The sequence below is a fragment of the Marmota flaviventris genome, chromosome 2 (assembly GCF_047511675.1).
Source record: "Marmota flaviventris isolate mMarFla1 chromosome 2, mMarFla1.hap1, whole genome shotgun sequence".
In the NCBI taxonomy this organism is placed as follows: Eukaryota; Metazoa; Chordata; class Mammalia; order Rodentia; family Sciuridae; genus Marmota; species Marmota flaviventris.
The window spans coordinates 182,244,754-182,270,215 of record NC_092499.1 but is presented as its reverse complement, the minus strand read 5'-3'; the positions used below and the strand labels follow the sequence as shown (position 1 = coordinate 182,270,215).

General features: G+C 45.9%; 2 protein-coding genes across 2 annotated transcripts in view; one reads left to right on the top strand and one right to left on the bottom strand.

The window, feature by feature from the left end:
- Samhd1 (SAM and HD domain containing deoxynucleoside triphosphate triphosphohydrolase 1) overlaps positions 1 to 13,217 on the top strand; it is a 49,227-nt gene extending 36,010 nt beyond the window's left edge. Inside the window, 5 exon segments of the mRNA XM_027945281.3 lie at positions 1,428 to 1,523; positions 5,188 to 5,292; positions 6,339 to 6,476; positions 11,113 to 11,219; positions 11,221 to 13,217. Coding sequence (XP_027801082.3) covers positions 1,428 to 1,523; positions 5,188 to 5,292; positions 6,339 to 6,476; positions 11,113 to 11,219; positions 11,221 to 11,242 — 468 coding nt within the window. The 3' untranslated portion in view covers positions 11,243 to 13,217.
- A 1,275-nt stretch (positions 13,218 to 14,492) lies between these two features.
- On the bottom strand, positions 14,493 to 24,594 carry Tldc2 (TBC/LysM-associated domain containing 2). Its single transcript, XM_027945284.3, has 5 exons — positions 24,396 to 24,594; positions 23,604 to 23,756; positions 21,249 to 21,344; positions 15,871 to 15,944; positions 14,493 to 14,960 (listed from the first exon to the last, which is right to left on the bottom strand). The coding sequence occupies exons 1-5, from the start codon at positions 24,546 to 24,548 to the stop codon at positions 14,825 to 14,827; spliced, it is 612 nt and encodes a 203-aa protein (XP_027801085.1). The 5' UTR covers positions 24,549 to 24,594; the 3' UTR covers positions 14,493 to 14,824.
- Positions 24,595 to 25,462: the final 868 nt, after the last annotated feature.

The window sequence follows — 25,462 nt, the reverse complement described above, 5'->3', positions numbered from 1 at the left end:
TGATCAATTAATAAAGTAAAGCTATTGTGTCCATCTACAACTTTAAAAAAAACTTAATTACTAATAATAGCCTGCTGTTGACTTTACTGATAACATAAACAGTGAACTTGGAGAGGTCATATTTTTTACTTCAGTAAGCAGTTTCCTGGAGAGAGGTAATTGCTCTCGCCTTCTCCTTTAGTTCAAATGTCTGTTTTCACCTCCAGTTTAGTAAGGTTTTTTTGTTTGTTTGTTTGCCAGAAAGCCATACATGAGTCAACTGATAACCATGCCCTACCTCATAGTCATTTCTTGGGTTAGATTTTATTTCCCCTTGTTTGACTAAGAGGTTAGTGTCATATTTTTTTTTTTAAATGTGAAGTTTTGTTATGAAAATTGTTCTATTTTTTTAATAGGACAGCATTGGTAAGAGCTATAATTCTATAATTGTTAGGGATAGCACTAACTTTTTTTTTTTTTTTTTTGGTACCAGAGATTAAAATCAGGGCCCTATCTTCAGCCCTTTATTTATTTATTTAGAGACAGCATCCCACTAAGTTGCTTAGGTCCTTGTTAAATTGCTTGAGGCTGGCCTTTGAATTTGGCAATCCTCCTGCCTCAGTCTCCTGAACTACTGGGATTACAGGCATGAACCCTGCCCAACTCTAAACATTTTTCTTAATGAAGTAACTTTTTGTTGCTATTTTCCCCTTTCAGTACTGGGGATTGAACCCAGGGGCACTCTACCACTGAGCTAGATCCTTAGCCTTTTTTTTTTTTTTTTTTTCTTCCTAGGGGTGGAGGGTAACCGGGGATTGAACTCAGGGGCATTGGACCACTGAGCCACATCCCCAGCCCTATTTTGTATTTTATTTAGAGCCAGGGTCTCACTTAGTTGCTTAGCACCTCGCCATTGCTGAGGCTGGCTTTGAACTCGTGATCCTCCTGCCTCAGCCTCCCAAGCCGCTGGGATTACAGGCATGCACCATTGTGTCCGGCCTTATTTTTTCATTTTAAGATCAAGTCTTACCAAGTTGCCTAGACTAGACCTCAAACTTGTGATCCTCTTGTCTCAACTTCTCCAGTCACTGGGATTATAGACATGTGCCCCTACACTTGGTATGGAATGTCATTTTTAGAGAGGGAACCTTGTTTATTTGTTTGCTTGTTTGCTTTGGTACCGGGGATTGAATCCAGGATGTTTTACCACTGAGCTACATTCTCAGCCCTTTTTATTTTTTATTTTGAGACAGGGTCTTGCTAAATTCCCTAGTGCCTCACTAATTTGCTGAGCTGGCCTTGAACTTGTCATCCTCCTGCCTCAGCCTCTTGAGTTGCTTGGATTACAGGCTTGCACCATTGCACCCAGAGAAAAGGAACTTGTTTGTGGCACAAGTACTAAATGATGCAAAACTGGATTTCTAACATGGTAATCTCATCTTTTCTAGAAAGACTATGAACACCTTCCAAAAAAGGTTGCTGATGCTAAACCTGATGGTATATTCCTGGAGGCTGAAATGAAGGCTGAAGATTTCATAGTGGATGTAAGTAATTGGCCAAATAGTCTAAATGAAGAATTTTTTTTTAAAGGCACAATTCCCCCACATTATAAAATTAGTACATGTTCGTTGTAAAAACTTGGAAAAATACAGAAAGAAGGAAGGAAGAGAATCACCTGTGGTCTCAGAACCAACATTATTTACTGGTTTTAAAATTTTCTTTGTGCTGTTTTATCAGTATTTTTAATATAATTGTCATGTGATTAATAGAACACTGTATATTGATTTAAAAAATATCTTTGATCACAGAAGTACAACATGCCAATTAGTTTTTGAAATTGCCTACATAAATATGCAAAGGAAAAAGTTTAGTTTTTTTAATTCTTATTTTCATAGAGGCCACAGTATCTTCTTGTATCTGATGAGAAGGCCAAATAGCTTTCTTATGTTATTTTTTCTATAGGAAATGCTTTTTAAAGTTCTGCTCCTCTGAAATTCGAGGACAGTGTTTCCTTTATTTATTTTTCCCTAAGCCTCTCCTCTGTTACTTTCCTGCTGGCAAATCCTTGAGTGAAGGGCAGTCTATCCATGTCATTCTTTTTGGCAAAGGATAAGATGAGTAAATGAGTGGTCCATGAGCCCACTGGCTCATAGTGAAGTGCCTGGGATCTTTAGGTCAAGCTGCAGTTTCCTGTTTATCTAGAGGAAGTTCCACTAGAAATAAAGGGATCTCTTATTTTGACTTCCTCAGACTCTGAAAGACTTCACTTGCCAGAACGTCTTCCCTGGGCTCTTGCCTGCCTGCCCTGCCCTCACTGCTTTCCTCGAGGGACTGTCTTGTCCTTAGTGCAGTGGGCAATCCTCATCGTCCCTCAACTTCCCATCTGGTTTTTCTCTCAAAGTGCGGTGTCCAGATGGATGTAGGACCAGAGATACTTAAAGGGCCCACACATAGGAGAAGATGTACACATGGCTGTTAGACTTAACCTTACCAATAATCAAATAAGTTGATGCAGCAGTGAACATTTATTTTTTAACTTCAGACTTGTGAAAACAAAAAGTGATAAAAAATTCTGGGATAATAGAAGTATGTGAATGTAGAAGGGTAAACTGGTACAAAACACCAAGTCGGAAAGCCTTTCTGGTATTAGAATTGACCCAGAAATCCCACTCCAGGAATCCGTCCTAAAGGTGTGATCCTCTTGCACCAGCCATCTGTTTTCTCCTCAGTTGACACTGTTGGCGCAGCTCAGGGTCTTCCTCTCCTGCGTCTCTGCCACTGTCCTGGGCGGCCTCCTGCTCTGCGTGGAGCCAGCTCTTCGGTCTCTCCATTTTGTCCTCAGAGACCTCACCTACTTCACTTCTAGCAGATTATATTTTGAACTTCACCAACACTTCACCAAAACTACCCTCTCTATAAAATCACTAATTTAAACATCCTGTGTTTTGCCCACAAACCCCTTTCCTCTCCATTTGCTTATTCTTCGCTCATCAGGGCCTCCTCTCATCTTGTACTGACAGCTTGTCAGTTTTCTCTCTTTTTCCTCCAGTGTAACTTGGATTTTGTGATTTGTTAAGTTGGTTGATTTCTACAGTCTCCTTCAACTTCTTTACCTAGCAAAAGGCTGAATAACGTAATAGCCTAACAACCTGAATTGAATCTAAATTTCTCCCTACCTGTACCTGGCACACACATGCTGCTGGAGACATTCACTACATTGCTGTAAGTGCAAGGTCACAACCTCTGTACTTTTTGCAGGCTTAGTGCAGTCTGTAGTCTCCATAATGACTATTTCAAATGGTCTTTACTCCTCTCAGAGTTCCACCCATGCTCCCCAATCCCAAGTGTATTCACCCTTAGTGTATAACCCAACCTTGATCCTTATTTCAGAGAAAGTACATATAAGCCATTTAGTCAGAGCTCCCTCATCTTGCATTACTAAATAAGCAAGCCTGCTTCCACCTGCAGTTCTATTTAGCTTTACCTCTATTACAGTGTGGAAATGTCTTCCTTATTAGTGATTTAGGAGGTAAGCTTTCTACTTAGTTCTAGAGTAGCACTGCCCAACAGAACTTCATGTAATGACAGAAGTGTTCTGCATCTCTGCTTCCTGTCTCTGCTGGCTATTGAGCCCTTAAAAGTATGGCTGCTGCAACTGAAAAACTAAATTTTTTATCGTATTCAATGTTAATTGACTTTAAATTGTTAAAAGTCTTATGGGGTGTGGTGGTTTGTGTCTGTAGTCCCAGCTACTCAAGATGCAGTAGGATCACTTGAGCTCAGAAGTTTGAGGCCAGGCTAGGGAACATAGTGAGACCTTGTATAAATTAAAAATGAAAATCTAGGAACCTCATGGGGCTGGTGCCACCACATCCAGCAGAGCAGCTGGAGAGCCTCCACAGTGCATCACTTCTTGTGGAACCTATTCACTTCTCTCTTGCCTCCTTTGGACTTTCCCATCAGAAGTTAGACAGTCTTTGATCTTAAGAAAATTCCAAATACCACACTCCTTTTAATCCCTCTCCTGCCCTTCAGGGTAAAATTCTTGAAAGTTGTCTCTCCTTACCTTTTTCTTTCTTTCTTTCTTTCTTTTATATTTATTTTTTAGTTGTAGTTGGTACAATATCTTTAATTTATGTATTTTTTTTTATGTGGTGCTGAGGATCGAACCCAGAGCCTCACCTGTGCTAGGCAAGCACTCTACTGCTGAGCCACAACCCCAGCCCCCTCTCCTTACCTTTCTGAGGGTCCCAAATCCTTTTCCAGGTGCAGGTTGAATACTCTTTATTTAAAATTCTTGAAAACCTGAAGTGTTTCAGGTTTCAAAATTTTTCAGATTTGGAAATATTTGCAAAGCGTTTACTGCATTTATTAGCATTCTAATCCAAAAATCTGAATTTCAAAATGTTTCAAAATCCAAAAATGTGAATTTCGTGTCAGTACTCAAAAAGTTTCAGATTTTGGGTTTTCCAATTAGGGGTGCTCAACCTGTATTTTTTGGCTCTGTTTAACAGCCAGACATCTAAGAGTTGTCTTCATTTATTTTTTATTTTCTCACTTATTCCTAAATCTTTCTTCTGTCGCCATTATTATACTACAACTACTCTTGCCAAGATCAACAATAACTTTGGTGCTAAATCCATCAGGAAGTTTCTGGCCCTGCAGCTTTGGAGTTGTTTGTTCTTCCTAGAAATATCTTCCTACCATGGTAGGCCTGGTTCAATACTGCCCTCTGAGTAAAGCCACTTTCCCAGGAAAACATTTCCAGTCATTTGGTAGCATCCAGGCTACCTTATACCTTAGGTCTACTGTTAGAAAGATTCAAAGCATCCTTTGCTTTTCTTGGTAGCTCATATAACAGATGTGGTTGCTTTGTAACTTTTTAATTGTTTGTTCAATTTCAGTCTAGGCCACATGGTCTGTGGTGGCTGGGATTGTATAAAAAATGTGATATATCTAGTGTCTACCAGTGTCTTATCACATAGTAGAATAACTTTATAATATGTTGAACATGCAGATATATTTCCTCCTTCCCCCAAGTTTTTAAACCAAGTTCCTGTAGCTGGTCATGCACTAAAGTTATTTTTATTCTACCCTATGGCAACTTACTAGTATTCTTACTTCTGAACCCCCAGAGGACTCTGATCTATTTCTTACAATGATCGTAAATTCAATTCTTATGATTATGTGATTACTTATTGCTTTAAGGTTATCAACATGGATTATGGGATGAAAGACAAGAATCCAATTGATCATGTTCGCTTCTATTGTAAGAGTGACCTCAGCAGAACCGTCAGTATAGATAAAAGTCAGGTAACTACTTATGTAAAATAAATACCATTATAGTGGTACACAGTTGGCAAACCTTTATAGTAAAATTGCATTTTACGTGCAGGTAAGATTCTAAAGTCCATGCTAAATATTTATTCTTTAGTTTTTAGGTGGACACAATATCTTTATTTTATTTTTATGTGGTGCTGAGGATTGAACCCAGTGCCTCATGCATGTTAGGCAAATGTTCTACCACTGAGCCACAACCCCAGCCTAGTTTATCTTTATTATTAAAGTCTATCTTTAGGGCTAGGGTCGTAGCTCAGTGGTAGAGCACTCATCCAGCATGTGTGAGGCACTGGGTTCAATCCTCAGCACCACATGTAAGTAAATAAAATAAAGGTATTGAGTCCATCAGCAACTAAAACTATTTTTTTTTTAAAAGCATATCTAGATGAGACCATCTTAACAATAGCTTTTCCCTTTTGCTAAACATCAGTGATAATGCAGTGTTTTGTTTAAAGGTCAAGTGATGATTCTGGTGGGAGATGGATGCTGCAAGGTTGGAGTCTCAGCTTAAATTTTTCTTTGGATTACAACTGGGATAAAACTGCAAAGTGATATAGTACTTTTTTATATTTATTTTTTAGTTCTAGGTGGACACAGCATCTTTATTTTACTTTTATGTGGTGCTGAGGATTGAACCCAGCGCCCTGTGCATGCCAGGCGAGCATGCTACCTCTTGAGCCACATCCCCAGCCCCAATATATAGTACTTTTAATAAACCTCAAAAACAGTGCTCAGGCCAGAGATGGTGGTATATACCTATAATCCCAGTCTTGGGATGTTGGGGCAGAAGGATCACAAATTTGAGACTAGCCTGAGCAGTTTAGTGAGACCCTGTCTCAAAATAAAAAGGGCTGGGGGTATAGCTGAGTGGCAGAGTACCTGTCTGGCACGCACAAGGCCACGAGTTCAGTCCCCAGTGTGGGGGATGTTGCGGGGGGATGCTCAAGCACCTGGGGAACAGCTGACACATCTAATTTATGAGTTCAAGGTGACAGTGAAATCTTTTCTCTCTTAAATAGGTTTCACAGCTTCTACCAGAGAAATTTGCAGAGCAGGTGATTCGGGTGTATTGTAAGAAGAAAGATGAAAAGAGTTTGTTTGCTGCACGACAACTTTTCGTTCATTGGTGTTTAATCAACAACTTCAGCAAGCCAAAGGTACATGACCTTATTGACATACTTGGCATATTCTTTAAATTTTTACTTTTATTTTTTTTTACATTCTTTAATTTTTAAGGAAAGTCATAGGAATCTTTTCCATCTACTGAAAAGTTGGGGGCTTTTTTTTTCGTACTGGGACTTGAACTTAGGGGCACTTTACCTCCAAGCTACATCCCCAGCCCTGTGAATAGTGCTATATAATAGTCTCACTAGTTGTCTTATCCAGGCCTCCCAATGACCCTGGCAGATGAGTCATAGTGTCCCCATCTTTTAAAGGTTTCTACAGCTGAGTAGTTAACTTGTTTAAGGCCACATAAAATTGATAACTTGTTTTATTGTTTTTTTGACAATACTGGGGACCAAACCCAGAGCCTCAAGTGTACTTGGCAAGAATTCTATTTCTAAGCTCTACCCCTTGCTCAATAACAGGTTTTTTAACTTGCTATTTCAAGCTCAGGGTTCCCAATGTGGTTAATTTGGTATGCCAATAAACTTTTTATATTTTCTAGAATGAGAATAGAGAGATGGAAGAACCAAGGTACAGTTGCCAACCCTATAGAGAATGTTGTTAAAATTGACTGACATGGAGGAGGCGACCAGCACAGAGAGAGTGGTCACTCCGTGTATGTTGACTGACTGAATGTAATTGGTAGTGAGATGCAAGGGTCAGTGTGGTTCTTTGTGTCACAAATTCAAAGAATGAGATCCATGGACACGAAAGATGAAAGCAAAGAAACAGGATTCATTAAAGTAATAAAAAGAAAACAGAGGTCCTGCAGCAGGAGGGATCCCCAAGAGAAGGGTTGCCTACCGGTCTGTTGTCTAGGGTTTGTATGATAAGATTAGAGGAGAGATAGGTGGCCTTGAAGACCATAGGCTAGAGATTTCAAAGAAGTGGGTCTTTGAGTCCATATATACTAGGGCATTCGTCCATTCAGGGTGTTGATTACTTGCAGCTTCACCTCAGGGACTAGCTCAGCTTTCCAGTGCCTGTCTTCAGGCTCCAGTGGCATAATGGTCCTGTACTGTCCACTCTGTTTGTAAACTCCTGGAGGGGCCCTTAACCCTGCCCACCCAGCACACTTCTGTGCTCCTCTAGGTGGGCAGGTGGACAGTAGCACTCTACTTCCTGGACTAGTTCTCTCCCTCACAGAACCAGCGTTGGTCTTTTTGCCCTGTGTTGGATGCTTAAAGGAGCAGAACACAGGGTCCCACATGGAGGATTAGCTCAGTAAGCCAGCAGTTTGTCTAGTGCCAGAGGCATGATACCAGTTCATCCAGCCAAGATTCCAAGGGTAAGGTGAGCTGCAGGGAAGCCTGTGAAGAAGGGAGGAGCCGGTCAACCCCAGAGCTGGATGTGTTAGGCTGTAGCAGGCAGGATGTGTCTGGCAGTCCAAGAGAAGCATAAGGAGACCCCTCTGACCAGAGCAGAAGATTCTTACTGTTCAGTAGCGCAAGATTAAGTAGGAAAACAGACTAGATTATGGAGCACCCTTGATAGGCTGAGGACTTTTCCCTGTGTGCAGTGGGGATGGAATCATTGAGAGTATTCAAGACCCATCTTGTTCCTGGAATTATTTACTTGTGTGTTTGTTATCTTATGTGGTTGTAGAGCAAGGCCCCAGGGAATAAGGAAGTCAGTCCATCTCAGGTACTCTAGCAGCTAAGAAAACTTAAACCACTGAAAATTCTAGCCAAAGATGGATTAGAACTTGGAAGCAGAGAGACAAGGGACTATGAAAGGGTGGTTATGTGGTGATAACTCCCCTAAATCTAGGTACATTCATTCACTCAGTGTGAGTACTTTTTTTTTTTTTTGGGGGGGGGGGCAGGCCCTGGTAGGTACCAGGGGTGGAACAGCACCATGTCAGTCAATTTTTTGTTGCTATGACCAAAATACCTGACCAGAACACCTTAGAAGAGGAAAAGTTTCGTTGGGCTCATGGTTTCACAGTTCTCTTAGTCCATGATCGGTCAGTTCCATTGCTCTGGATCTGAGGTAAAGCAGAGAGAGAGAAGAGCAAGGGAAAATATATGATCCTTGGTGCATGCCCCCAGTGACCACTTCCTCCAGCCACACCCCACCTGCCTACAGTTACTATCCAATAATCCATTCAAATTATTAATCAAATGCATTAATCATCTGGTTAGATTATGGCTTTCAAAAACTGATCATTTTACCTCCTGCATTGTGTCACACATGAGCTTTCAGGGTACACCTCATATCCAAACCATAACAAGTACCTAAGACAGACATAGTTACTTAGTCCCACAGGTCTTACTCTTGGGAATAACAATATCCAGGTAGATAACAATTGCAGTACCATGGGAAGTGCTTCAGCATGGGCTGGTGCAGATCCTCAGCACAAAAAAGGAGGAGGATTTAGCCATAATTCATTGGTCTGGAAAAAACTGAATAAAGAAGGGCTTAGGGCTGGGGAGGTGGTTCAAGCAGTAGCGTGCTCACCTGACATGCACGGAGCACTGGGTTCAATCCTCAACACCACATTAAAAATAAAATAAAAGATATTGTGTCCACCTAAAACTAAAAAAATAAATAAATAAAAATTAAAAAGAAAAGAAGGGCTTAGAGGGCTGAGCTATAGCTTAGTAGCAAAGCACTTGCCTAAGAAGCGTGAGGCACTGGTTTTGGTCCTCAGCACCACATAAAAATAAAAAAACAAAATAAAGGCATTATATCCATCTATATCTTAAAAAAAAAAAATGTTAAAAAAAAAAAAAAAGGCTTAGAAACTGAGATCTGAAGGGTGAGTGAGAAGATTCTGCTCTGGAAAGGCTGGGGGCAGAGGCAGCATGGGGATGGGCCAGAAGAGGGGAGAGAGCATGTCTCAAAGCACCAGAGGAGGAGGATCAAGTGTGAGGTGTCTGGAGCTTTCTGCAGTCCTGTGAGCCAGAACAACCAGGAGCCATCAAATCAGGGAGAGTGACATCTCTAAATTTGCATTTATAAAATTCACTAGAGTTGAAATCAGGATGGTTAGAAAAAGGAAGTGTGATGGAAGTAGTAAAGGGGAGTTTGAAGATAAATAATGCCAATTTCGAGATAGGTCTTCCTATGTGACATTATGGCAATTAAATGGCTGTCAAGTCAATTAAAGTCTCTTGTCAAGTCAGATCCATTATAGTTTCAACAGAGGGAATTTAACGTGGAAGATAAAATTCAAAAGTTTTGGCAGAGATAAAAGAATGAGCTGAGGACAGGGATGCTACAGCGGAAGTTGCTCCCCTCCTAGGAAAGACCCAGAGAGCAAGCAGGAAGGTCCAGGAACTGGGGCCCTGGCAGAAGCTAGAAGCTTAGATGGGTCATGGCCACTGCTGCCATGCCAGAAAGAAGAGGGGGAATGGCTCGCCTCTGCTGTCCTCTCACCTCCTGTCTCCCACTGAGTCTCCCATTGGTCAAACCTAGGCTGGAAGGTGCTCAGCACGAGAGCCCCTAGATGAAGGCAGAGTGGAGGAAGGAGAAGAGAATCTGAGAGCAGATCAGTAGAGGAGGAGCAGGTGTCCTGCTTCAAGCATCCTGTCCCTAGTGTACTAGAGACTCGCAAAGATTGTACACCTTCCTATAACCAAAGAGAATCCACCCACACATTCTAGAACAGATGAAGACAGTTGGTTTGGAGGGCCTTGCTTATGCTGTCTGCATTCAGGCCATGGTGTTACTTTGAGACCAACCTCATTTTGAGTGAAGGGTTCATTTGATTGGAGTCTATGCCAGATTTAGAGGGTTTTTTGTTGGTGTTATTATTTTTTGGTGGGGGGTGGGAGTGTTTTGCTTTTATTTTGAGATGGGCCCTTGCTGTGTTGCCCAGGCTGGCCTCCAACTTGGGATCCTGCTGTCTCAGCTTTCTGAGTAGCCACCACACCCAGCTAAAAACTTTGATTGCAGAGAAAAATTCAAGTTCAGGTACATACTGTCCTTCCTCTTTTTTTTTTTTTTTTGCCATTTTGTAGACCTAGGTCATTTATTTCAGAAGGGACCAGGCAAGAGAAAAGCAAGAAACCAGTGCAACTGCTCATTCCCCTGGAAACAGGATAGAGTTTGTGTTTCGTGGAAGTGTGCAGAGGAGATGTGCCTGGACCCAGGCAGCAGTGTGCTGCCTCCACCCATCTTTGAAAAGAGGTCTGGTGGCTTTTTTCCATGAAGGCCCTTATCTGCTTAGGACTGTAGTGTTTCAAGTTGACCAAGCACAGGGCATATATAATTTGGAATTTCCCAAGAAAAAATATATCCAGAAGCAATCTACCTGCAAGCCAAGGACATTAAGGACATATGTATGCCTAAGATTTAGAAATGAAATGATGGAAACTGGCTTTTCTTTCTTTCCTTCCTTCCTTCCTTCCCCTCTTCATCACTGAGCTATGTCCCCAGCCCTATTTAGTGCCAGGGATTGAACTCAGGGCCCTTAACCACTGAGCCACATCCCCAGTCCTATTTGTGTTTTTATTTTGAGACAGGTTGTCACTAAGTTGCTTAGGTCCTTGGTAAGTTGCTGGGGCTGGCTTTGAATTTGCGATTCTCCTGCCTCAGCCTTCTGAGCCACTGGGATTACAAGTGTACCCCACTACACCAGGCTTTGGATTTTCTTTAATTCCAGTTCTCTCTTCCTGATAGGATGGTGATGTTGTAGCCCCACTTATTACACCTCGAAAACCGGAGTGGAATTACAGGGATTCAGCCCACAGTCCAGCCCACTTCCCAGGAGCAGCCAAACGCCTTAAATTTTAAAGATGACTTGGCATGAAATCTGTAATCAGACACTTACAAAAAGCCCTCCCCCAAACAATTTAGGGGATTTAATCACATAGTTTCACAAATTTAGTAACTAGTGCTTTTATTCTGTATTTTGAATATATACACATACTAAAGGTAAGTAATTTTTATTAAAAAAAAAAATGCTGTTGGGCAAATCTTCCTATACGTGCTATGAAAAGCATTACTTTGCCTATTTTTAACATTAACTTTCTCCTTTAGTAGTCTATTTTCTTAGAATAACAACTCTATCTACTCTGAACTCCTATGACAGGTAATTGTTTTTTGTTTTTAATTTAGAAATCAGACAAGTGCACAACTTTGAAGTTGAAAGTGTCATGAATAGACATGATTAAAAATAAATAAAATCTCCGTCCCCTGAGAGATGTCTCTCAAACCCAAAATTTCTCTACTGAGGATAGCTTCTCAAATGATACCTAAACTTACCAGTGAAAGACATTGCCCTCACTCTGGTAGCCCCTACAAGCTGCACGGCTGTGGTAAACAGTAGACCAGGGCCAGGAGTCAGGGCCAGGGCCAGGAGTCGGCTCCAGCTCTGGTGAGCAGACCTGGGGCTCCGGCCTCTTTGTCTTTCCTTTTTTTTTTTTTTTTTTTTTTTTGGTGGTGCTGGGAATTGAACCCAGAACCTCTTGCAGCTAGGTATACACTCTGCCACTGAGCCACACTCCGTCCTCCTCTTCAGTGGAGCATAAAAACCCCTTTCAGGAATCTGCAGAGGCAGAGGATCCTTCCAGCCAGGTCGCTGGAGTCTGCTGTGGCTTCAGACCCGGCAGCTTGTTTTTCTTTGAATTCTCACCGTCCATCTCCTAGGGCCTCACCACTGCCCAGCCTGGAGAGGCCTCCCTCTAGCCTGTCTCCTCATCTGCCTTTTGAGCTGCTCAGAGGTCGTCACAGGGTCTGTCCTTGGGGCTATTCTCACCTGGAACTTTGTTTTCGCATTTTGCTCCAGGCATTTTACAGGTTTCAGAGCAGACCAGACTGCCTTTCCTGAGGTTGGTGACTACCAAGTGGGTCCCAGCTTCCCCTTTGTGACTTGATGTTCCCAACAGTAGAGAGGGTACCATCATGGTCAGGCAGTGCTCCTGTGCCCAGGAGATCCCCTACCCCAGGGTGTAGAAGTTCACCAAGAACAAAGTCTGGGGTTGGGGCCAAAGTGGGCGGTGAACAGAGAGAATTCTTACGCACTGATGCTCCCTGGCAGCCTGGAGCAAGGTGGCAGTGGGCAGCCAGAGTGAGTGGGGAGCTCAGGCTACAGGCCAGGAAGTACCTGTGCTGTCACTTTCCACTGTTCTCCTGGGAGTGATAGTCAACCCTTGATTCCCTACTGAGGGATGGAAAGTGGTGACAGCCCAGGGTCCCAGCTGTTCCAAATGCCCTGGTTACAGTGGAAAGTGGCAGCATCACCCCTACCACGGTGCCCTGGTGGGGACAGTTCACACATGGGCTCCTGAAAGCACAGGGGAGGTTCCAGGTTGGATCTGCTCAGCCGAGGTGCCTGTAAAACCTGCAGGGGAAACGGCTGGAGGTCTCAGCTCCTATGCCCAGCCTCAACGTCAAGAATGTAATATTTTTGTGCTAAGATTTATTTTTCCTGCCACTTTTATTTTTAAATCATTGTGGTTTACTCTGCAGTTTTGTAATCCTAATATTGTATCATTGTGCTGACTGAGAAACGACTTGAATCTGTTTGTTGTTGTTTTTGCCTCTTTCCTTACATGTAAGGCAGCTGCACTTTATGCTGTTTGCAACTGTTTTTATTATGAGAACCATGTGCCATTAACAAGGCTAAATTTTTCTTATGAAACATCTTGACTCTGTATAAAAAGGGATTTTTACAGCTTAGTCTCTAGAGTTCCTGAACATTGTCACCTTGAGACTGTGAATAGAACCGACTGGTTCCTTCAGCTGGGTGAGGGAAATGGCTGCAATAAAGCTTCACGAATGTGTCTCCAGTGTGGACGTGTGCTCTTGAGCCACTTTCTCCTTACCCTGGTGTGTGCCCAGTCTGACCCTGCTGTGCACATGAATGCAGGCCATGCAGGACTCTGATGTTGCTTAGTCCTTCCACACCGTGGGGTCAGTGAGAGGCATGGCAGTAACAAGGTCCCTGGCAGGGAGCTCTCCTCGTGCAGCAAGGGCAAGGAATAGCATCTTTCCCTCTAGCAGAAGGCAGGCCCTGGCGTGGGAAGGAGAGGACTAAGGAGTGTTCTTAGTTTGCAGACCTCCTGTTGCACCAGAAAACACTCCTTTCTCTCTTCTCATCTCCTTCAAGTTCCATCCACAGAGGTTCAGCATCTTTGCCCAAATAAGCATACTGTTCATTTGCTGCTTTCATATCTTCATTGTACCTTGGTGGCATGCAGGACCCCCAGAGTTCTAGAATAGTCACGGGACAAGAGAAGGAATACTGCTGCTAGAGTCTTTGTTAGTTCCTCGGGCTGAGCCCAGGTTTCTGAGGTTTGACAGCGTTCTTTAAAGTAATTCTTAAAACATACAAGGTACAACACCACCCATGTAAGAGAATACAGGTTTTTGTTTGTTTGTTTGTTTTCTTCTAATTAGTTATACATGACAAGAATGCTGTTTTTGTAAGAAAAAATATATATACATGTATCTCCATAGAAAATTGTTTTGAAAGATATACATGAAAACATTACTGTTTGGGGAGTTTGCATTTTAGACAGTTTTATTTATTTATTTATTCATTCATTCATTTATTCGTTCATTCATTCATTCATCATTTTTGTGTCCAGGTGTTGAACCCAGGGCCTCCAGCAAGTGCTGTACTGCTGAGCCAATCCCAATCCTTTTTTTTTAATTGATTTTATTTTTAATACACGACAGCAGAATGCATTACAATTCTTATTACACATATACAGCACAGTTTTTTTCATATCTTTATATATAAAGTATGTTCATGCCAATTCATGTCTTTATACATGTACTTTGTTTTTTTCTAATTACAATTCTTTATATATATATATATATTTTTTTTTTTTAGTTGTTGATAGACTTTTTTTTATTTGTATGCAGTGCTGAGGATCTAACCCAGTACCTCACACATGCAAGGCAATAGCGCTACCGCTGAGCCCCAGCCCCTACAATTCTTATTACACATATATAATTTATTTTATTTTGAGATGGGATCTTGCTAAGTTACTTAGGCTGGCCTTGAACTTGATTACCTCCTGCCTCAGCCTCTCAAGTAGCTGTGTCCCACCACACCTGGAAATTTAAAATTTTTTCTGTGTCTTCTGGGTTTTCTACAATAAACATGTATTCACTGTTGAATTCCTATAACAGTAATTTTCATGAGGTACTCTTTGCTTCTTGGGTAAGGTGTGTCTTTCACATATTCAGATCACTTACGCAGAACAGTGTCTGCCCCCATACCTGTCTGTCCTCAAGCCACAAGGAGGCTGTCCAACAGCCAGAGTCAACATGAGTATGTCATCCTAGTTTCAGAAGGGGCTGCCCCATATGAGGAAGACCTGGACAGCATCCATGAGCAGGTCTGAGTCCCTGTGGCCCAGGAAGCTGCTGGCACAGGGCATCAGCTCAGAACCCAGGCCTCCAGCTCCTTGATGCAGAACTGCTCGCGCCGGGCCAGCACCTCATTGTTGAAGGTCGCACAGGGGTGGCTTCCCCCGTGATACAGGTCTCCGTCTAACCATAGCCCAAACTGGCCGCTAGAAAGAAGAAGAAGATGTTGGCATGACTCAGCCCTGTATGTCGGGCCTCAGAATCCACCACCGCCAGCCTTAGCCATGCCATCACAGCTGCCCAGTTTGCTCCTCATTGTTCCTTAGACCAACTTATCCTGACTTTTCGGGGGGATTCAGCATGTTGTTCCCTGTGGGGCTTAAAGCACTTTTAAAGACAATTCAAGGATATTCATAAATACATACAGTGGTACAGCCATCCCCACAGCCCAGACACTTGGAACATTCTGATCCCCACATTTCACAGAAAACCTAGGCTGGAGCCAAGAAGTGAATTACTGCAAATCAGCAATGGCTGATGTGTTTGTGCCAAGCTGCCTCTCAAAGGAGGCTTTTCAGGCAGCTGGGAAAGCAAAAGAATTTGGTACTAATCAAGCAATGCTTTCATCTCTGCCCTCAGGGTAAAACTCATTAATGTGCCTGCATTTGAAGGTCACACCAAGAGTGAGACCAGCCTCCTTTTTCCTAACTCTCTCCATCTCCCAGACACATATACAGAAGCCCGGGTTATTAGAGGAGGGCAGATGTAGCCTTCCTCTAATTAAAGTTAGGTCCCCTAGGATCACTGGGCTGACTGGCAAATCTTAGTCTTGCCATCTCTGGACTCCAGCCTCATCCAACCATGTCATTGTACCCAAAGTCACATGAATTCGGACTCAGCTGTATAAACTGGTGGGGGAGTTTGTGCATCTTCTTGCTCGCTCCTTGGCTTCTGTGAGGTTGAGAGGTTGGCCCAGGGGGTGGACAGTGACTGAAGGAGAAAGTGAACCCCCAGCCTCCCCACTTCATCTGGAGCAGTTACAGCCTGCAGTTATGGAGAGAGAAAGGGTCCAAACACAGACTCCACCCCAAGACTCGGGAGGATGGCGACACTCACCTGCCACTGCCCATCATCAGGGAATCCAAGTCTCCTTTCACAAAGAAAGAGTTGCTTCCTGTCCACTTAAAGACCTGGGGTGACAGGCAAAGCTCAGGGTTACTGGTGAGTCCTGGTTGTGCAGTCTGACTCCAAGCCACTAGATGGCAGCGTCGTGGAGGGAATAAAGCCTCCAGGGCCCAACCAAGCTGCAGGAACTCTGGGCCCCAGGCTCCTGAGATTTTTCTTCTCCTAGTTGATCACCTCTCACACCCTGTAGTTTGAGTTTCCACAGCCTAGAAGCGCCTTCGCTCTAGGAATAGAACAGAAACCTCTGAGGCTTCCTGCTTCCAAAGCAGGAAAGAAGTGGAGCAGGGGCTGATTCTACCACGAACATGCATCTCTCACTTCAGGTCACACCAAGCCTGCCTGTCCCCAACAACTTGCCTCCTCCCCCGTGCCCTGGCCACAGCCTCCCAATGTTTTTGTCCCACCAGCTCCTGCCCCAGCCCATCTCCACACTGTGACCTGAGTGTTCTATTTGGAATCTGTAATGGAGGAAATCCGTCTCCTTACTAGAGCCCCTGGCGCAGCTGCCTGCACCCTGATTTTCTCTCTGATCTCTTCTCCCCTGTTGACTGCCCATGAGCTACTCTGGCCTTGCTGTCCCTGGAACATCCAAAGCTCATTCCTGCTTAGACCTCTGTGCTCCCCGGTCCTGCTGCCCAGAGGGCTCTTCCCCCAGGTCTACTAGGACCCTCTTCTCTTTCAGCTTAAGGGTCATCCCAGAAACGTTCCTGGACATCCCTATTAAGGCCGTTCTTCCTCCAGCCCTGTCTTGTCCTCCTTGGCGTTTACCCTCGGAGAGCACTCATTCGGCGGCGTCTGTGTGCCTTTATCCGCCCACTGAAATGTACGGTCCAGAGGGCAGCTTGGTCCCCGGCACAGTGGAGTGCTGTGGCTGAATTCATTTGTTAAATAAATACATTATTTAAGAATCAAATTAGGCAATAAAAGGACTTCTAAAGGGCCACAAAGGTATATTATTGCCAGCAATTAGTTGTAAAAACAAAACCTAAAAAGGACTAATTAAAAGAAAAGTCCTGGCTCAGAAGGGATGAGATAATATTAGCAAGTAACCACAGGAAAACAGAACTGTTGCCAAGCACAGTGACACACGCCTGTAATCCAGCCACCCAGGAGGCTGAGGCAGGAGGATCACAAGTTCAAAGCCAGCTTCAGCATCAGCAAATTAGCAAGGCTGTAAGAAACTTAGTGAGACCCTGTCTTAAAAAATAAAAAGGTCAGGGATGTGGCTCAGTGGTTAAGCCCCTCCCCACCCCCGCAATTCAATCCCCAGTATCAAAAATAAAAAATTAAAAAGAACTATTGAACACTTCCTCAACTTCCTTCAAAGACATGACCTTCAGACTTGAAACCATAAGATAAATATTGCTACAGAAAAAAATTAAGATGAAGTTCATGGTGCTGCTTAGAATAGCAATTAAAGGATGAAGCATTGGGAATTTATGAAGGACACAGAAATGCCCGAAGACCAAAGACAGTAAAGAATTAACCAATTTTTTAAGAGACAGGATTCCATAACCATAGGCAGGGAAGACAGTGTCCCCCTGAAGAAAAAATCATTCATTTCAGTAATTTTTTTAGCATTTATGCACCAGGCACGGTTTAAGTACTAGGTACAATGGTTAACACAGTAGGTTAAAATCTGTGCCTCAAAGGATTCACATTCTAGTGGAAGGAAGCAAATAAAAAAGTAAGAAATAGCATGTTAGAAGGTGAAAATGCTAGGGAGAGAAATGACACTGAGAAGGGCAATAAAGGTTTTCAGGGAATAGGGGGGGGTGATAATTTTAAATAACCTAGGCAGGGTAGTCACTGAAATGGCAACATTAAGACAAAGTCCTGTGGGATGGAGCCATGTGGAGACCTAAGAGAAGGGCATTCTGGGCAGAACAGCATGTACAAAGGCCCTGAGGCAGAGTAGACCTATGTCCAAGTGCCAGTTCAGGCCAGTGTGGTTGGAGCAAAGTGAGGGGAAGGAAAGTGGTAAGAAACAATATCAGAGACAGGCCAGGTCATTGGTCTTTGTACAGACTTTGGCTTTTCTCCAAGTGAAAAAGGAAGCCAAAAAGCAACATGCTGTGACTTCCTTTTCAAAAGGATCATTCCAGCTAACTGTTAGGACTGCAGGTAGAACCAGGGAGACCCATTAGGATACTGCAGCAGGAACAAAGAAGGCTTGAACCAGGGTGACAGCTAAGCATGCGTCTAGACGTGGAGGATTCTGAACATAGGCGGAGGCAGCTGTTAGCCCAGATGCGGGTGTGAGAGGAAAAGGGAGCTCTCCAAGATTTTTTGGTCACAGTGGCAGAGAAGATGGAGGTACCATTATCTCTGGTGAGGGAAAACAGGGAGAGGAGCAGATTTCATGGAGCAAAGACAGGAGCTCAGTTTCAGACAGGTTAAGCTTGACATGTCATGTTGGAGAACCAAGCAGAGGTGCTGGGCAACAGTTGGCTGTGTGAGTCTGGAGTCCAGGGAAGAGGTCATCAGCATGTGGTTGGCATGGAAACCTGTGAGGGTGGACGAAACCACAGAGGAAATGAGGGTCGGCAGAGAAGAGCTGAGAACCCAGAACTGATCCCTGACAGTAAGAGGGTTGGAGGAAGAGAGGGAGCCAGCAAGAGGCAGACAAGGAGTTGGCCTGCAGTAGGAGGAAGGTTCTAGAACTCTAGTATGTGGACACTGGAGGGGCAGTGGTGATGACCAGCATCCTGACCGTGCGCAACTGGCGCCCGTCTCCCAGGAAGACTGGAGGAGGCTCTGGCTGGTGGAGGCTAGACAGACAGCCTTTGGCAAGGTGGTCTGCACTTATTAGAAGAGCTCAGAGCAAACCGAAGCCCCTGGAACTAATTCTCCACCCATAGAAGAAAACGTGAATCAGTATTTCTTGATGACAGTGCCCAGCCATATACTCCCTGCTCCACCCTGTCTCTATGGATGCCTGAATGTGCTTTCGTTCCCCCAAGCACAGCTCTGAGAACTCCTCTGACCCCCTCAGCCGCCTGCTCATCTTGGGTTTGTCTATCAAGATCCATCTCCAGAAGCTCCTCCTCCAGGAAGCCTCCCTGATCACCCTCCCCACCAGACACGGGTGCCTCTGTGCTTCTTCCGGAGCCCTTCTTACTCAGTTTAGTGTTCAGCTTTCCTTCCCCAGCACAGGAGCATCCTAAGCCGGGGACCCTCTGCAGTTCAGAGAGGTCGTGCTGTGCTGCGGCTGCATTCAGACTCCTGTCCCGTCCTCACCTCCAGCAACTGAGTTAACTGGGGCCCATCATTCAACTTCTCTCTGCCTCAGTTTCCTCCTCTGTAGCATGGGGATGATAATGGCACAGTCCTCCGGGGACTGATGTGAGGATGGTGCTGGTGTGTGGAGGCGGGAAGGTGACCCACCAGCAGCCGTCATGTTGATTCATGCTAAAAGTAGGATGCTCCCTGCCATGCAAGCAGAGCTCAGTGGCTTCCTTCAATAAGGGACCCAGAGGCAGAAAATTGTTGGATGGAAGACGTTTGGGATGGGAGATGTTTGGGACTATTATCATTGTCCTTCAGAAACCCCATGGCGGGAAGCAAGAGCTGAGTTTGTCACCTTAGACCACCTGGTCTTTCTGACAGCTTCTCCCTCCTTCAAGAGCCTCAGCTCCATCGTAGCGACTCAGGAGGCTGAGGCAGGAGGCTCACACACCAGCCTCAGCAACTTACTGTCTCTAAAGAAAAAATAAAAGGGGGCTGGGGATGTGGCTCAGTGGTAGAGGCTTGCTCATAAAAAAACATAAACAGTCATTGTGTCCATCTACAACTAAAAATATTTTTTTAAATAAAATAATAAAAAGGGCTGGGGTGTGGCTCAGTGGCTAAGCACCCCAGATCCAATCCCTGGTACCAAAAAACAAAAATAAGGAAAGAGTCCCAGCTCCTTGGTAGATGGTGCCACCTGAGATGTCAGCCACCTGTGGCCATCGGTCACGGGTCTCTTCACCCCCATCACTCACCATCCCCTCCTCTTTCCTGATTCCTGGGTGAACTTCTGTCCCTGTCCCCGCCTACAGTCTTTTTCTCTTAACCTCCAGAGGGTTCTCAGCTACTGTCTTCCTCGGTCACCTCGGGGGACTTGTCCTCATCAGGGACAAGTCCACAGTCTAGCTCAAATGTCCCTTGAATGCCATATCCATCAGGTCAACACACTGTTCCCTGCTCCTCAGGGAGACCTGTCCTCTACTGAGGCCAATTTTGTCCCAGTATCCCTCAGTTTCTGGTGGCTTCCCTTGCCTCTTTACAGCCTAGATTCTGTGATGCATTTTGGGTTTATATATATATATAAAAACTCAGTGGCTCAGTGGTAACGCCCTGGGTTCGATTCTTTATTTATTTGTATGTGATTCTGAGAATCGAACCCAGGGCATTACCACTGAGCCACACCCCAGCCCCATGTGGTGCGTTTTGTTATTTTCTCTCCTTCAACCTGCTCTTCCCTCTCTGCCTGTGTGTGTTGGGGGGGTTGAGGGCAGGGAGATGGGATGTGCCCCAGAGTTCTGCTTAGGCAAGTGCTCTACCATGAATTACATCCCCAGCACTTTTTATTTTTTTATTTATTTTATTTTGAGATAGGGACTCGCTAAGTTGCTGAGGCTGGCCTCAAACTTGCACTCCTCCTGCCTCAGCCTCCCGAGTTGCCCAGATGACAGGTGTGTGCCACCATGCCCGGCTCCCTTCCTGCCTCGGCTCAACCAACTTGGCAAAACCCCAATCCTGGAGGACCCTCCCATCCACCTTTCTCCAGGCCTGGCAGAGGTGATGGACACTGCTGAGGGGTTGTCCCGCCTGGAAACTCACAGTTCCAAACCTCCACCCGCCACAGCCTGGCGGTCCTGTCCCACAGTCTCCTCTAGGGCCCCCTCCCCACGCTGCGGATCCTGTGTGACTCCCTCCCTCTCCTTCATGCCCCTCCTCCATCCTCACTTTTAGCTGAGGACCTCACCTGTGCTTCCCAAGAAGCCATTGGCCACATCCTCCTGCCACCACACCTCAGAACCATCTGCTCTTGGGCCCCTGCTGCCTTTCCAGCTTGTGCCTGGAGAGCGGCACCCCTCCCCTCAGCCCGTCAGTGGTCACTCAAGACCTACAGAGCATTTTCTTTTTTAAAGATGGACAGGCCAAGGGGATGCTCTGCTCTTCGTTGCCCTGCTGCGTTCCCCTGGGTGGAGAGAGGGACACCAAGCAGCCCAGCATGGAGGTTGGAGCTGGGGGCCACTGGGACCCTGGGAACTGTGGCCTGCCATAGAGCCCCCCGCCCCATAGGAAATGAGGACCCTCACCTTCAGCTGTGGGGAGAAGGAGAAGAGGAATGTCTCGCCTGTGCCGTAGAAGCCCTTGCTGAGTCGAAGGGCTGAGGAGGAGAAGGCGCCAAACATCTGGAAGGCAGAGGACAGGGGTCTGACACTGGGAGGGAGTTGGGGTCTCTGGCAACCCCGTCCTGCAGACTCCATGAGGCAGGCTTGTCCTCAAGGCCCCAGGGGAGCCAGGGGCAGAGCGGGTGGGGAGCCCCCTGGTCTCTACCTGCACCCCTTCCCTGCCAATCCCCAGGAGAGCCCGTGGGGCCTCTCAGTGTCAGCGCCCTCCCGCTGCTTCTCAAACCCACTTACTTTACACAAGTACTTCCAGAAACACTGGAGGTCACAGACAAGCAAAGACAAAACAGGACCCTCCCAGATCCCCTTCGGGCTCCCCAGGGTAATTTTTCATGATATTTTTGGTGTGTTTCCTCTAGTCTCAGGTTGATGCCGGTGTGCACACTTCCACACGAAAGCAAGGTTCCATATAATGGGCTGGTCTGGGGCACTGCTCCCCTCACTTCTATTCCCCCGCCCTTTTTACACTGGGATTGAACTCAGGGGCGCTTTACCACCGGCCACATCCCCAGCCCTTTTTAGTTTTTATTTTGTGACAGGGTCTCATCAAGTTGCTTAGGATCTTGCTAAATTGCTGATCCTCCTACCTCAGCCTCCTGAGAAGCTGAGACTACAGGAGTGTGCCCTTGCATCATTTCAAATTGAAAATCCTTAAAGTTGTTATCCTCACTTTTCTTTAACAATTTCAAACATAAAAAACTTCAAAACACAGTACAGATCCCCCCACTAGACTCAAAATCATGAAGTTGTTTGCTATATTTGTCTCTCTCTCTCCCCCCCGCTCCCTCTCCCTCTTCATTTATATATTTCTCTGTCCCACTTGAAATTAAGCAGCAGATACTATGACCATACCAAATAGTTCATCTCCTATGAATGGAGACTTTCTCTTACATAACCACAGTACTATCATCCCCCCTAAGAGAATTAACAATAATCCCATAATGTCATCTAGTAGCTACTTCCTATTCCATTTTTTCCAGTTGTCCCAAGAATGCCTTTAATATCACGCTTAAAAAAAAAAACAAAAACTTAACACACTTAATAGGTATGCTTTACATCATGTTTCTTGCTTGCCTGGTATTTCACTATATGGAGTGAAACCTCATTCACTCTGTGGAGGGATTTGCATTGACTTAGCCATCATCCTCTGGTGGGATAGGTAGGTGGGCTGTGGATTGTCACCATTATAAATGACGCTGGGTGGCAGAGGTAGGATCACTGGAAACAGCTGGGTTGGGGGCTTAATATTAGGAGGAACTTCCTCATAGTCAATGGTTTCTGCCACACAAGGGGCTGCTTCTGAAGAGAGTGAGCTTCCTGGCCCTCAGGCAGGGATTCCTTCCATCAGCATTTGGAGACAGGCACTCTGGCCCAAGTGGAGGGGTGTATCCTCTGGAATCCCTGAGACCTCTCCCAGCTCTAGTATGTTCCTTCCACAGGAGATCATCATTTGAAATGAGCTACCAGTTCCACCCCTCCTTTTATATGGAGAGCCTTCTTGGAAATCCACCATTGGAAAGACCACATGGACGTCAGGCATAGCTACCTCAAGCCTCCTCTTATAAAATGTAGGAGTCAGCTGCCTCTTCGGACCTGCTTCCCTTCTCAGCTCCTCCAACTCATCCTTCTCCTACCAGTTAGGGGTGATTTCCGAACAAGCAATGGCCTTAGGCTGGGGGTAGAGCTCAGGGGTAGAATGCTTACCTAGCATGCACAAGGTCAGGAGTTCAAGTCCCCGCACCAAAAGAAAGACTCAAAAAAAAAAAAAAAAAAGAACACAGGCTGAGGCTGTAGCTCAGTGGCAGAGTGCTTGCCTAGCACGTGTGAGGTACTGGGTTTGATCCTCAGCACCACATAAATAAAATAAAGGCATTCTGTCCATTAGAAAAAAAATACACTGATATTTAAGCTGTAGATCACCTGCTTAAAATCCCTCCATAGTTTCTTGTGCTTTGAGGCTAACAATGCAGTTTTGTTTTATGGTCAAATGATTATTTGCTTAAGGCCTGAGCCCTCCCCCCATTAAACTATTAGCTCCAAGAGGGCCGGGACCTTTCTGGGGTGAATCCATCTAGTCTGGATGTAGAAGGAGCTTAGGATCATGTGTCCTGGGCTGGCTCTGAGCGGGGTAGGCCTCCACGCCATCAGCAGGGTCTGTTAGAGGTGGCTTGGTTTATCACCTCTGCCTCTTGTCCCTAAGGCTGTCATGGGCTGGACCCACTGATGTCCGGCTCTGTCCCCCAGAACCCCAGCCCAACTCACCTGCCCATCCTGGTCCCTCAGGAGCAGGAGCACTGGCCCACTGTGGCCTTCCATCTGCCGGTACAGGCTCCGCAGACTAAAGCCGTCCCTCGACGTACAGAAAACGAGACTCCAGGGGTGGCCGGTGACTCGTGCGGGAAGGTGGAGGCTAAGCTGGGGGCAGGGCTGGAGGTGAGTGAGGGGGTCCTCTCCCACTGTCCTCCTTCCATCATAACCTCAGGACCCAGAGGACTGGGCTCAGCACCCATGACGGGCACGGTGCCTCACTGTTTCCAGGACTTCGTGCCTCTTGGCAACAGCCCTTGGAGACAGAGGAGTTTTTCTTCCCATTTTATAGATAAGGAAACTGAGCCTCAGCAAGGTGGGGCAACCAGCCCCAAACCCGCAGGAGAGTAAATGGCAGAGCCAGGAGCCAAACCCAGGCAGGGTTTCACTCCCCTGGGTCACTTTGTCCTCAAGAGGCCAGAGAATACACGGATGCTGCATCCTTCCTCCCTGTCCCCCATCTCCTGTCCCACCTACACCCCAGATTGGCTTCAGTTCCCAAGACTGATTCCATCTTGGAATTAACATCTTTTCCTGGGTTCTCAGCCTCTCAGCCGCGTGCAGAGGCTGCTGGAAATGTTACTGGTTTTTTACTAGAAAGGAAAGGGAAGCCCAGAGAGAAGACTCGATTCGCCCAAGGTGACACAGAGAGCTAGAGACAGAGATCTGTGACCCCAGTGTCCCTGGGAGTGGCAGGTGTGGGGAAGAGTTCCAGGGCTGAAGTCCTGGGAAGGGCAGTGTCCGAACCTGCCTGATCTCCGAGGCACCGAGAACCTGGCTGGCTTCTGTCAGCTGGGGCTCCACGGGGTCTTCAGGGGCAGGGGCAGGAGCTGGGGCTGGGGCTGTCTCCTCCTCCTCTTCCTCCTCCTCCCCCTCCTCCCCAGACATGGTGTCCTCCATCTGGCTGGGCTGTGAAGACACAAAGTCGCCAATGGGTTGAGGGACCAACTTGCACTGTTTTCCCAGCCCAGAAGCCTCAGGCTGACTGCCCACCCCCTGCCCAGGTCCCTGCAGCCCAGCCCAGGAGAGCCGGGAGGTGCCCGTGACAGACAGGACTCTGCCCTGCCTCCAGCCTGCTTCCTTCCTGGCTGCCACCAGTGAAGATGCAGGGTCACACACCCCAGGGCACAGTGCTGCCAGTGGAGCCGTGGCCCTGCACCTGTCCACCTGTTTCCGCTGAACCCAGAGTGGACGCTGGCTTTTGAGTTCCGTGTGGGGCAGGGGAGAAGGGCAGGTGGCAGCCCATCCTATGAGATGCAGCCATTGGTGTTAGTGCCTGAATTAAGGACCACAACAGCACTAGTGGTAATGACAAGGGCTGACATTGGCACGGCTCATGCTGGGCTGGACGGTGCTGTGTGCTCGCCATGCTTGAGCTCTCTGTATCTCATCCAGAATCCGAAGAATGTGCTTCTAATTTCTCCCTGTCAGCCAGTGGAACCATGTGTGTAGTCACAGGTGAGACAGTGTTTTTATAGGTGGTTATAAAATGTGTTTCTCCATGTGAATTTTGTTCTGGCTTCTCAGTGTGAGAAGGTGTCCAGTGTAGGTGAGTGTGTTACATGGCGTGTTACATGTCACTGTGTTCTGAGGGCAAGCTGGGAGTGTGTAAAGGTGTGGGTGTGTGGATGGGGTGTGTGCTGGTATATCATTCACTACCTTGAGCTTCCGCTCTGTACCAGGGTACTTGGTGTGTAAGTGTGTGTGTGTGTGTGTGTGTGTGTGTCCCCACATGCATGGACACTTATGCATGCATGCAGACCTACACAAAATGATTTCAGGCTTTTAGGAAGGAGAGACCCCTTAGAGAATAA